This window comes from Orcinus orca, chromosome 9 (assembly GCF_937001465.1).
Source record: "Orcinus orca chromosome 9, mOrcOrc1.1, whole genome shotgun sequence".
NCBI classification, from domain to species: domain Eukaryota; kingdom Metazoa; phylum Chordata; class Mammalia; order Artiodactyla; family Delphinidae; genus Orcinus; species Orcinus orca.
In genome coordinates, this window is record NC_064567.1 from 19,613,471 (window position 1) to 19,627,212 (window position 13,742).

Consider the following 13,742-nt stretch of genomic DNA (forward strand, 5'->3'; position numbering starts at 1 on the left):
ATGTAACTGAGGTGGAAGGAGACACACAAAAGTGAATGCTCTGCATGCTTGGTGCTAATAAATAATTTTCTCTGTTTTCTCACATGCAGATTTGAAAACCATATTTAAAATTTTACTTTACAAAAAAGAAAAAGTACATAGTTCATGAAATAAAGCCACAGGCCAAATGCAGTGGTGGTTTTTTTTGTTTTTTGTATTTTTTACTGGCTAAGACTAAAATAAAGGCTACGTTTTGCCTCGGGGATTTGTTTACAGGAATCTAGGAATGGCTCTATTGGGAGAGTGCATCTCCCTCATTAAACGGTGAGTTCCTTTAGGAAAGAGATTACATCTTTTAACTCGCTGGCCTAAACTTCTAGAATACTATCCTCAAAGCGTGCTTTGTCAGATGAATGAACTTCCTTGAAAGTTGCCCAGTTAGATGCCGTTTCTGCAGTCAAGATCACAACTCCCAGAAGGCGATGCTCCTCTGGCGCTCACGGTATAAGGACGAGAAAGCACCAGCACCGATCGTACCAGATCAAGACTACAATTCCCAAGACACCAGTGGGCTCCGGGAACCTTGTCAGGAACCACTTGTTGCCATAGCATCCGGGTCCGCGCCAACCAATCCTAGCGCCCCTCCCGGAGAGAGGCGGGCCATTCGTATCCTCGACCAATCGGAGGCATTTTTGTTGTGGCGCGTGACCGGAGGAGGCGGGAGCTCACGACCGGCGGCTTCTCCTTGCTTCTTGGGGTCGTGGCCTTGCTCCTCCTGTGGAAAGCTAGAGTCCGGGCCTGTCCACGCGCTTGTGTGCGCGTGGGGCCTGTGGTGCTTGTGGGTCCGCGCTAGGTGTCTGCGGGCGCAGAAACAGAAACCATGGGCGGGACGGCCAGCACCCGCCGGGTCACTTTCGAGGCGGACGAGAATGAGAACATTACCGTGGTGAAGGGCATCCGGGTGAGTGACAGTGGGCGGGCGGAGGGCCAGTACTCGGGCTCGGACCTGGCCTTTCCGGGTTCCGCTCAGCCTGGTTTCCTCCGTCCGGCCCCCCAGTGTTGTCCGGCCTGAAGCTGAGTTCTTTGCAAAGAAGTTTGAAGTTTTTCAAGACGTGGGACATCCATTCAGAGATATTTGCTGGTCGTGGGCCAAGTGCTGAGCACTGTGCTGGGGCGGCTGGCGGATGCCAGGTTGCTTTAGACCCTCCAAGGGCTCACAGTCCAGTGTAGACTGTATTGCTCAGTAGTTGTGGGACTTTATTTGAAACCCCTTCCTCACTGTACCCATCTGTGAAATGGGGCTTGTCTGTCTTCTTCTGGGTTCAGGATCCAAAGCCTGCTTTTGCACTGCCCACAAGGCCTCTCTCAGGATGAACTGGCCTTTTAAGGAACCCTTTATCTACTCTGTTGTTTAGTACTCTCCCACTGACAGCACCCATTCCCCCGACACACACACACTTTTCGGCCCTGCCTCGGGTGACTTCTCGTTCTCCCTCCTTCACTTTTCTTTCACTTGACATCTTGTCTTTTCCAGGCCCCTCCTCTGTGGCCTGCGGTGCCTAAGTTTTGGACTAGGCCCAGTGGCTTCAAGACTAGGGTCTGCCAGCCCGATAGACCTTGAGATAGGATTGCAAGTTTTTGTACCACTAGGAGTAGTACACTTTGTTCTGTCCAAGACATTGGAGAGAATTTTTAAATGCTCCCTGAATATGCTTGATACATTAACTGAAAACTTGATTTTTCTCTAGGGTGTCAGCATACCAGCACTAGTTTCAATAACACACTCTCTGCTGAACCTGAATTTGGAGCCTCACATTTTTGGAAGTATGATGCCTGATCCTAGTAAATAAAGCAATTTGACCTCAGAAAGTTTTTTTTTTTTTTTTTTTTTGCGGTACGCGGGCCTCTCACCGTTGTGGCCTCTCCCGTTGCGGAGCACAGGCTCCGGACGCGCAGGCCCAGCGGCCATGGCTCACGGGCCCAGCCGCTCCGCGGCATGTGGGATCTTCCTGGACCGGGGCACGAACCTGTGTCCCCCTGCATCAGCAGGCAGACTCTCAACCACTGTGCCACCAGGGAAGCCCTAGATGTTTTTAAGCTGATCTTTATATTTTTCTCAGCTTGAAACAGTCCTTTTGTTTCTCCTGAGGGGAAGTCTCAGTGTCATGAGTGAGCCAGTGTCTTTAGCTCAGTTGATTGAAGCATAGTGCTGATGAAGCCCACACTTCAGGGTTGAATTGCAAATAGGTTAGTTCAGCTTGGCTGAGGAAGACATTCCAGATATGCCCAGTGTTCTAACATTTATGCCATCACTCGTAAGAATAAGAGTGTGCCACATATACACACTACTATATATAAAATAGATAACTAATAAGAACCTGCTTATAGCACAGGGAACTCTACTCATACTCTGTAATGGCCTATATGGGAAAAGAATCTAAAAAAAAAAGAGTGGATATATGTTTATGTATAACTGATTCACTTTGCTGTACAGCAGAAATTAACACAATATTATAAATCAAGTACAATAAAAATTAAAAGAAAATGTGTTCACCTTAACAGTAACACCTAAACACACTACATGTGTTTCTCTCTGGTGGTTTTTGGCTTTACCAAATTTGCCCTCTTTGGACCCCTTTTGTTAGTTTCTCGTGAAGAGAATAACTCCTATTTCTTTTATACTTTTCCCTTACTTCTGTGTACACCACTTTTCCAGGCCTCCTGCTTCTATGTTTAGAGCATTTCCTTTTGGACCACTGTGACCATATCACCTGTGGTTACCTTTTTTCATAACAATAAAGCTTTAATTTAAAAAAAAAAGTGTGCCAACAATGCAGCAGACTCAGTCGCTGATGGAAAACCAATTTTGTGTTCCACTGATAAGGGTAGTAATTTCATCTTCATTTATCTTAATATACAAGGGGTAATATTGAGTAAACAACATAAGGTTTTCAGTAACTAGGCTGCATTTATTAATAGATCACATTTTTCCAGATTTTTCTTGCTGAGATCCTCAGCAGTTAGCAATTAAAGGACTTACAATGTTAAGTTTAAAGTTTCTTCTCACCAGGTGTTATTTTCATGTTGTTTATTGGGTCCTGGTTTTCTCTTTCCCCTTATCCTCAGCAGTCAACAGCTCCCCCTCCCCCCTTCCATAAAATAACCTGTATTCTTACACCTGATTCCAACTTTGAACTCATGGGTTGGATGAAAGGCCACCCTCTTGCCTTGCCCTCCTCTCCCAAGCCTAAAATAAATTTATTGTGATGGAAAGACCAAGCATTTTGATTACTCATATTACATGTGCTTAATAGGACGTTTCTGAGCCCCTGCTGTGCCTGCTTAGGAAGTGTGCCTTCCAATCAGTCTTTCACAAGTTTATCTGAAACATCAAAGCTGTGAGTGAACTCTTCCAGAGCAAATGTCAACTTCGATGAATATCATTTTCAAAGTAATATTTATCATGCTTTCCAGGCATAAACTAATCTCTTCAACTGGCCATGAAGTCGCAAGCTGAAATTCACAGGAGCCAGTTATGGTAGCAAGGATACTGAGGTGGAACACAAGCTGTGCTTTGGGAAGTATTAGCAGTTGAGAGCCCCTAAGTTATTTCATGTGGGATTTGGTTGAGGATCCTGGAGAGGGTCCATTAACAGAGGCTACAAATCCAGTCAGTCGTTGGGACTCCTGAGGAACGTTGTTGGAGTAGTTGACTGGTCCCTTTCCACTTTAGGTTCCATGAATCTCTTGCGTATATATTTACCATGATAAGCTTTCTAGGATTTTCATACAGACGGTAGAAGTTCATGTTTTCCACTAATAACAAATGCAAAGAACACAAGTGATAATCTACAGACATAAGCTAAAAATTATACATGTGTATATGATAGTATAGAATAGTCCCCCTTAAGTAAGTATTAGGGAGTAATGTCTTCCAAATAATAGTGGCAGTTTTTGAAGCCTTTGTGTTGAAATGGTAGTGAAAAGAAAATGACCTGTGTTACATGGAAAGAGGACCAAGTGAGAAAAGTGGGTCTGAGTCCTTCAATCAGTTTGATAAGAAACACCTGGAAGAAGTTGAAGACACCCTATCATGGAGGTGAGGGTCTGATTTGTTTCTGTCTCATGTGGTTCCTATCTCAGCCTCTTGGAGAGGGGCAACTTAAAAAGGAGTTCTCTTCCTCCTTTTACTCTGTTCCTTGGAAGTAGAAATACTTTATCATTGTCCATCTCACGCAGTCTCTTGTTTCTGAGAAAATACTAGATTCTGGGTTGTTGAGTGGTGTACTTGTGCTGATTTTAGATAAGACCAACCAAGGTGGTTGGGAAGACTATAGAGGATGACACAACCTTTTCCTCTTCTCTGGGGCACGTGTTGGTATGGGGTGTAGTACAGACTGGAAATTGGCAAGTCCCATTTACTTAAATTTGTCTTCAGGAGCAGTAGAGAATAGGGTGGATAATCAAAGTCAGTGAACTGAATTCAGCTCTGCTGGCAGGCCCTCTTCTTTTCATTCTCCCTTATATTAGAACAGTGGTTCTTAACTTTTAGTTCACAGACTTGTAAATCTGTAGGCTACGGACTCTACCCAGAATAATGCAATAAGCAGAAAATTTTGCATACCATTGAGGAATTAATCCATAGACTCCTGAATCCATGGACCACAGGGCATAATTCTAGCATTAATGTGTGTTTCTTTGCTACAAATAATTTCTGTAAATTGCACTTGGTATTTGCCTTGGTGGAGATTCCAGAGATGTCTGGAAACCAGGTATAGTAGATATAGATCTTTAAATAGGAAAAAAGATTTTCTGAAAGACGTACCCTGTTTAAGGAAAGATGTTTCCTAAAGAAGTTGCTGCTGGTACAGAGGCTGCTTGTCCGGCTCTTGCAGAAGCTTATGTTTTACCTTTGACCCCTTTTGGGGTCAGGTTGCATCACAAGGAAGAGTTGTTCTCCAGCTGCATATTGTGTGTATAACCCAGGCCAGCATCCCTAAATCTTGTCAGCTGCTTCACAAGCGAGTCCCCCAGTTCACAGAGGAGATCAGGTGAGAGTGCAGGCCTGAACTTATTACTGCAGCTGGGAGGTCAGTTCAGTGAGTATCAGCTTGAGATACAAAGTATAGCCCAGCTGTTGCCTTCTGTCAGCATAGTTGTGACTGGACTGGGGAGAGGGTAGATTGCTTGAGTAGGCAGAGATGCAACTGCAGGCTTCCATGGGTGCTCCTTTGGGAGGGCCTGAGGATACATGTGTGAACGATTCTAAGGACAAAAAAGAGAAGTTGACTCTCAAGGCAACTCTGCAACGTGTTTATCAACTTAAAAAATGAGTTGTGTTCCCTTGGATGACATGCTTATCAATTTACTGAGGTATAACTAAAGACCTTATTGGGAAATGTTTTGAATTGATTGACATTAAGTACAAGTTTTGAAGCATCAGATAAGCCAGACAAATAAAAAGTTAACAATGAAATAAGAAATAATTAATGTTTATATTGAAAGAGACTTGTACTTTTACTATGCAAAGAGCGTAGAGAGGGATAAACGGGCACCGTATATACTCGGACCAGGACTTAATGCAGCTGCTTCTGGCAATAGCTGTAGGCCTTGTCTTCATACACCACATAGAGAAGGAGCTCATTACAAACTTGGGCGGAGCTGATGAACGTGAACCGAGATGAATGACCTGTTGAAGTCCTAAATGGCTGGAGTTGTGTTAGTAATAACTCTGCCAGGTATTTGTGTAGCATGTTGTAGTCTGCAGTGCATCTTGGAATCCTTCCGCTGTAACTCCAGTGGTAGGTGTTATTTTCACTGTTTTCAGATGAGGAAAGTGAGGCCCACTGAGGGTTATATAGCTAGTAGGTGACCAGTGCTTCTTCCTCTATTCTGGGCCAGCTTCTTGTAACATATGAAATTATATATGTCAAATTAGCTTTATATATATTAGCTTTAAACACGTAAATTATATTACATATATAACATATGTATTATATGATATAATACATAGTATATATCATATGTAATATAAAATATACATATTTACATTACAGCATACTATGTTAACATGGTACATTAAATGTATATTATGCAGTATATTACCTTATATATTGAGTAAACTTTATATAAATTATATATCAGTTAAAATAGATTTAAGATTCTAAAACTTAATAAGGCTCATTTTATTTCTTTAAGAGGAAGTGATACATTTTTACTTTATTGTGTGTGATTAAGGAGTGTATTATTTAATAGTGGAGAAGGCACTGGACTAGAGAATGGGGGTTACTGGTTGCTGTCCTGATGCTGCCAGTAGCTGGATGTTACTCAGGACCTCTTTTTTCTCACTTGTGAATTGAGAGGATTGGAGTCAGTCTCGAGGGGTTCTTCCTAAGATGTAGCTCAGCTTTGTAGATGAGTTGCAGCAACAGTCTCAGTGGCTGTCAGTTGTTAGAAAAGCAAAGTCCCTTGGCACTCTCCTTCCTAACTTCCACTTCTCTTCCAAGAAAGGAGTCATGGTTTTTCCTTAAAAGGTCACAACTTTTGAGCTGTGGACTTTCCCTTTACTGTCTCACCTCCATTCTGGTTTGGGTCATGAGATGTAAGTAACAGTTCAGGTACAAACTGTTTTGTTCACTGATGTCTCACAAGGGCCTCAATTAGTGCTTGGCCTAGTAAACCTTGTTGAATGACTAATACAGGAGCTCACAGTTTTGCAGAAAGGCAGTTGCTTGTTCTGTCACTGGAGCACTGCACTGGAAATTTGTGCAAGGTACCTGTGGGGCACAAGAAGGGTAGCGTTGGGTAAGCAGAATTGGAATGAAATGGCTTTAGGATGTTTGAACTGAATTTTGAAAGGCAGTTCTCTCCCAAGGGGCCCAGGGAGAAGGCAATGTAGCCATGTATAAAGGCAAAGAGATGGCAACAAGTAGCCAGTGTGGGTGGAGAACAGGATATGAGGTCTTGGGGGAAAAGCTATGGAAGCTGAGGTTGGAGAGTTAGGCCATAACCAAATGAAGAGGAAGTCTTGAACGCCACACAGAAGAATCAGGACTTTCTTGTCAACAGAGGTAGCTATTGAAGGATTTGAAACGGGGATTACCATAATCAGATTTGCATTTTAGGAGGAATATTGATGGTGCCATGAATTAGGGCAGGGGAAATGGGATGCGAGAAGAGATGACGAATTCGTTAAACTTTCAGGAGTTGAGGAAGTCATGGCTAAGAGAATAAGAGAGAGAAGAGTCAAGAAGTCCTATGTTTTGATTTAGAAGCTGGATGGAGGTGGTGTCATTAATGAGATAAGGAAAGCAAGAGGAAGAAGGGAGTTTTGGCAAACGTGAATCCAGCTTGCGACGTGTTGGGTTTGAGGCGCTTGTGGTCTGTCCCAGGGGAGGTGTCCATTAGGCAATTAAGTGTTTAGGTCTGGCTTTTGGGATACAGCTCTTGGGCTGGAGATAATGGTTTAGAATTCATTCATTAATCAACAGCAGTTAAATCAAGGGAGTGAATGAGAGTACCAACAAGAGCATGTAGGGTGAGAAGAAAATCAAGGCAAGGAACAGAATGTGGGGACCTCTAGCATTCAAGGGGAGGGGAGGCCTGCAGAAGAGAGGACACTCAGCCAGAGTCCTAGGGCAAGCAGGAAGGGATGTTGGAAAAGCAGGGGAGGGGTTTTCGGAAGAGGGGAGTGAGCAAAGGGAAGTCATATAAATTAGGTGCTTTATAAGTATAAATAAAAAAGATTTATTTATATAAACATAAATATAGAAGGTTATTTGTTTGATCAGTGGTGACTTTTACTGGAACACTTTCTCTGCTGTATTGGGTTACAAGCCAGATAGTGGTGTGTTAAGGAAGTGGAAACTGGAAGAAGGTTCTTAAGGATGTGGGAGGTGGATCACCCCATTACTTGACCTGGAAACCTTCTTGATGATTTCTGCTTCGCCCTCATCTAGTCAGACAATGAATCTGGCAGTGAAGGAGACAGCTGACTGTGACCTTGACACTCAGACTTCCTGGGTTTGAATCCTGGCTGCATTGCTGACAACTTGTAAGGTCCAGTGCAAATTATTTAATCTGGCTTTGCTTCAGTTTCCTCACCTATACAATGGAGGTAATAAAAGTATCTCAGGGTTGTGAAGGATTAAGTGGGTCAAGTGCTTAGTTTAGTGTAGGTGCCTGGCACATAATAAGCACTCAGTGAAGGTTAGCCATTTTGAATCCTAAATATCTTTTTTTTTGTTGTTGTTGTGTTTTTTTTTTGCGGTACGCGGGCCTCTCACTGCTGTGGCCTCTCCCGTTGCGGAGCACAGGTTCCGGACGCGCAGGCTCAGCAGCCATGGCTCACGGGCCCAGCCGCTCCGCGGCATGCGGGATCCTCCCAGACCGGGACACGAACCCACGTCCCCTGCATCGGCAGGCAGACTCCCAACCACTGCGCCACCAGGGAAGCCCTGAATCCTAAATATCTTTTGAATGTGTTCTCCCTGGAACGTGTTTTTTATTTTCTAAAAACAACTTTATTGTGGTGTAATTTACATATAAAATTCACCTGTTTTCTGTGTACAACGCTTTCTAATAAATTTGCAAAATTGTGCAACCATCACCACAGTCCAGTTCTAGAACATTTTCATCATCCCAATAAAATCTCCATGTCCATTTCTAGTTAATCTCCATTCTTATCCTAGCCTTAGGCAACCACTTATCTATTTTCTGTCTGTATAGAGTTACCTTTTCTGGGCATTTCATGTAAATAGGATTATACAATATGTGGCCTTCTGTGTCTGGCTTCCTTTACTTACTTGTTTTTTGGGTCTATCCATATAGAAGCATCTATCAGAACTTCAGTTCTTTTTATTGATGAATTGTAGTCCATTGTATGGATATATGTTTTGTTTATCCATTCACTGGAATATGGGTATTTGTTTGCTATTATGAGTAATGCTGCTCTGCACATTCCCAGGCAAATCTTTGTGTGGACATAGGCTTAATAGCTTCTTAATTGGTCCTTCAGCGTCCTTCAGGGGTCCTCTTCTTTTCTTGTCCCCCTCCAGTCTGTTCTCCACACTGTAGCTAGAGTGATCTTTCTAAAATGCAAGTCTGATTGTGTCATTACCCTGCTTAAAATCCTTCAGTAGTGCCCAGCCGTCCTCAGGATCTAGTTCAACTCCCTAACTTGAAGGATTTACTAAGAGTCTTCAAAATCTAGAATCTTATTTCCCTCTTCACCTTCCCTTTCACTAAGCCCCCTCCTCAGCTTCCTGCTTCAGCCATTCTTTTATTCATTCATATAGTTTCATTTATTTAACCATTCACTCATTTAACCAGGCTTATTGAGGCTCTGGGGATATAATACTAGACAGGACAGCCAAATCCATGCTTTCCTGGAGCTTTCTTTCTAGTGAGAAAGGCAGGCAATAAACAAGAAAGAATCAGATAGTGGTAAGTGCTGTGAAGAAAATAAAAAAGGATGATCTGATAAGTTGCGGAGTGGGGGGTGTTGTGGGCTGATGACTCTCAAATCTCCTAGCCTGAGTGTTCCTCAGAGCCCCTGCCCTGTTGCCAACTGCCTGCTTGATATTTCCCCTTGCTATGCTGATAAACCCTGCTGCTTAACTATAGCTTCATGCAGTACTCTCTTCTTAGAGTACTCTTATCCTACTCCTTCTCTTTCTAAGTACTCTTCATCCTTCTCAGCCCCCGGCTCAACCCCACTCCCACAGCCTGTCTAGATGCCCTGCCCATCTGCCCATTGTGCTCTCAGCCCTTCCATTACAGGCCAACTGCATTAAGTAACATCCTTCACATTATATTTAAATGCATGATGATTGTCTGTTTCTTCTTGACTTTAAGCACCTTGATGACTTCAGCCACCCATAGTTGGCTGGCACACAGTTGGTGCATAATGAAATCTGTTGAAAGAGGGATTGTTTGTGGTTAGCCTTGAACGGGAGGGAGGGAGGGAGGGAGGGACACCATTTCATTTGGGGCTGGAGGGAAAGAAGGAGCTAAGGCCTGCTGCAAGCTTAATTTGTAGGACAGGGGAGGAAAGTCGAAGGAGTTCTGATGGCTTACATTTTCTCAGAGATTACAATTTAGTGCACAGTATAAAATGAGGAAAAGAGTTATTTATAATGAGCAATTAGCAGTGCATTAGAAGAAATGAAGTAGTGCTGTGGGGTGCATCTTGAAATCTTAAAATTGTTCTTACTTGCTTTTAGTGTTATAGCTATTAGATTTAGTCTAATTTCTTCAGGGCATTTGTTATACATACTGATATGGATGGCTGAATTACTTGGATGCTACTGTACTGTTTTCTTTCTTGTTCTTTTATAATTGATTTTATTTTGACGTTGCTTTTTCAGCTTTCGGAAAATGTGATTGATCGTATGAAGGAAACCTCTCCATCTGGTCCGAAGTCTCAGCGGTATTCTGGTGCTTACGGTGCCTCAGGTATTTCAGAATTTTAATTTCTGAGTTCTTAGCAGAAAAATTATAAGTGGTAAAGTTCACTCAATAGTCAAGTTCTTCTGCACTTCTGTCTTTTGTTTTTTGGATGTTCGACTTTTTTTGGGGGAATAGTCTTCCTTTGGTATCCATGGGTATTGGTTCCAGGACCCTCTTGGATACCAAAATCCATGGATGTGCAAGTCCTTTATGTAAAATGGGTAGTACTTGCTTATAACCTATGCACATCCTCCCATATACTTTAAATCATCTCTAGATTATTTATGATACCTAATAACACTGTAAATGCCAAGTAAATAATTGCCTGCATGGCAAATTCAAGTTTTGCTTTTTGGGATTTTCTGGAATTTTTTTTTTTTCCTGAATATTTTCAACCCGTGGTTGGTGGAATCTGTGGATGCAGAACCTGCAGATATGGAAGGCCGACTGTATTGGTTAGTACCAGGGTTTCTTTTAAAATTCTTTGAACTAAAAGTGGAATGAATCTACTTTCAAACAGTCTTTGGGAATGTTTTTTCTCTTCCAGCTCCTGAATCCTCTGTTAGGCTTTGGAAGGTTATTTCATATCTTTTTGTGTAAAATGAATTACTTATAGGGATATGAGAGGTTTGGGAGTAAATATTTATTTAAAAAAAAATTGAACTTAGAAAATACTGATTTATTGTTTCCAGATGAAAATCTCTGATGATTTTACTATCTTAATAGATTTCTTTAAGTTTATTAAGTTTATTCCTTCATAGTCTTAATTATTGAGGAAAATATGATGTTAAATGAAATCCATAGAGAATTATTGTCTCATTTTATCTCTCTTATCCTGTAGGATAAGAGACTGTTTCTCTTTCCTTTTCTCTCTCTTACCCTGTCCGTTTATTCATCCAACTAATATTTATTGAGCACCTGCTATGTGTCTGGCACTGTTCTTATTGCTGCTAAATTTGATGGATGGACATGCTGTTTTTTGGTGAAATGGCAATGAGAAAGTAGTTGAGATGATTAAACTTGGACTAAACGAGAATTTTCATTATTTATTAGAAAGGGGTATTGTGTGGTAAATCTGGCTACAGACTGAAATACCTTGAGAAAGATGAGATGTTGCCCAAATGCCATTCACTTGGGGGCATTTGTGACCCTCTTACTAATCATTAAGTCAGTAACCATGAGTTGAACTTCTGATGTGTGTAGAGCAGAAGGTGCCAAGATGAATAAGAAATAGTTCTTGTCCTTTGCAAACTTTTTGTTTAGCATTAAGAAGTGTTCATCGTTCATTAAGGTTAGATAGAAAGTGACCACCCCCTCTGCTGGAAACCCTTTTTTTGGCTTCTGGGCCACACTCCTGGTTTTCCTTCTACCTTACTTGCATCCTCAGTCTAGTCTTCTTTGCTGATTTCCACTAATGTCATCAAATTGTATGCCTTTTGAATCATTGTGTAGATGCCTGTGACTCCCAAAATTGTATCTCTAGCCCTGACCTCTCCTTGAAACTTGACTCCGACAATTGTCTACTTCACATCTCCACTTAAAATTCTTCAGCTTAGCAGATCCAAGACAAAGCTTTTTATTCTTCTTCAGAGTTGCTTCTCCTCTTTATCTTTCCCGGTAAATGGCACTGGGATTCATCCTTGTTTCCTCTTTTTTTCTTAATTTTTTAAAAAAATTATTTTATTTTATTTTTTTATAATCGGGATTACAGATCTTTTAAAAATTTTATTTATTTTTTGTTTTTGGCTGCGTTGGGTCTTCGTTGCTGCGTGTGGGCTTTCTCTAGTTGCGGCGAGAGGGGGCTACTCTTCATTGTGGTGCATGGGCTTCTCATTGTGGTGGCTTCTCTTGTCGCGGAGCAGGGGCTCTAGGCATGCGCTTCAGTAGTTGTGGCATGTCGGCTCAGTAGTTGTGGCTTACAGGCTCTAGAGCACAGGCTCAGTAGTTGTGGCATGTGGGCTTAGTTGCTCGCGGCACGTGGGATCTTCCCAGGCCAGGGCTCGAACCCGTGTCCCCTGCATTGGCAGGTGGATTCTTAACCACTGCACCACCAGGAAAGTCCCTTTCTTAATTCTCATATTAGACCATTAGCTAGTCTTGTCAACTCCATCTCCAAAATATGTTTGGATATATTCTTTGCTTGTCTATCTTTACTGCTGCAGCTCCAGTCGAGGTAACCACCATCTCTTACCTTGTCTTTTGCTGAAGCCTCTTAACTGGCTCCCTACTTCCATTCTTGTCCTCCCTCTATGCTCTGCCAAGCACAGAGAGGCCTCAGCAATCTTTAAAAAAATATATCAGCTCATATCATATCCTAGTGGTAGATCTCCATGGTACTTAGAATATAATTTGAATTGCTTTTCTTGGCTTCTGAGGTACACCATGACTTGTCCCTTTTTGCTTTTCCAACATTATCTTTTGACATATGGATATTTTAAAAATTGGAATTTGATCTAAAATATGCTTTGTTCTAGGTAGATTTCTTCTTTTCCTTTTTTTTAAAAAAATGATTTATTGTATTCTTGCTGCGTCGGGTCTTAGTTGCAGCATGTGGGCTCTTCATTGAGGCATGCGGGATCTTTCGTTGTGGTGCACGGGCTTCTCTCTAGTTGTGGCACGCTGGCTTCAGAGTGTGTGGGCTCTGTAGTTTGTGGCATGCAGCCTCTCTAGTTGAGGCATGCAGGCTCAGTAGTTGTGGCTTGTGGGCTTAGTTCCCCCACGACATGTGGGATCTCAATGGGTTCGACCAGGGATTGAACCTGCATCCCCTGCGTTGGAAGGCGGATTCCTTACCACTGGACCACCAGGGAAGTCCCTAGGTAGATTTCTTTTCTACCTACTATGTTAAGGAGATAGGATGGTGATGGTGAACTAATGATGGAATAGTAATAAATAACATTTAAGTAATGTTTATTACGTGCCAGGTACTCTGTTAAATCCTTTATGTCTAGTTTGTGTAATCTGTATAATCTTGTGAAGAAGATACTGTATTAAGCCATTTTACATGGAAGAAAATTGAGACTTGAAGTGATTAATTATCTTGCCCAAAGTCACACAGCTGGTGAGCAGTGGATGTGATACTTGAATTCAAGTCTGTTTGACTCCAGAGCAAATGCAGTAAACCACTCTGTTTTATTATCATTTGAATGACATCTTGCTTCATTTGTAGAAAGGATGTGACAGAAACTAGTTGTAGGGAAAGAGCTGCTTTTTAGTGATGTTCTGCTAGAATTTAGGAAAGCACCTTTCTGTAAGTGATTGTTGGTTCTTCTAGCTTTCTCCCATATTTGCTCTTATACAACAGTGAGTTGAAG

General features: G+C 42.0%; 1 protein-coding gene across 5 annotated transcripts in view; it reads left to right on the forward strand.

Annotated features, from left to right (window-relative positions):
- The first annotated feature begins 687 nt into the window (after positions 1-687).
- Positions 688-13,742, forward strand: part of CHCHD3 (coiled-coil-helix-coiled-coil-helix domain containing 3) — a 306,323-nt gene continuing 293,268 nt past the window's right edge. The window contains exons 1-2 of one of the 5 annotated variants that reach the window (XM_049714985.1): positions 688-940; positions 10,347-10,434. In XM_049714985.1, coding sequence (XP_049570942.1) covers positions 860-940; positions 10,347-10,434 — 169 coding nt within the window. In that variant the 5' untranslated portion in view covers positions 688-859. The remainder of the gene's footprint in view (positions 941-10,346; positions 10,435-13,742) is intronic. The other 4 variants (XM_049714987.1, XM_033432428.2, XM_049714986.1 and 1 more) reach the window with 4 other exon arrangements.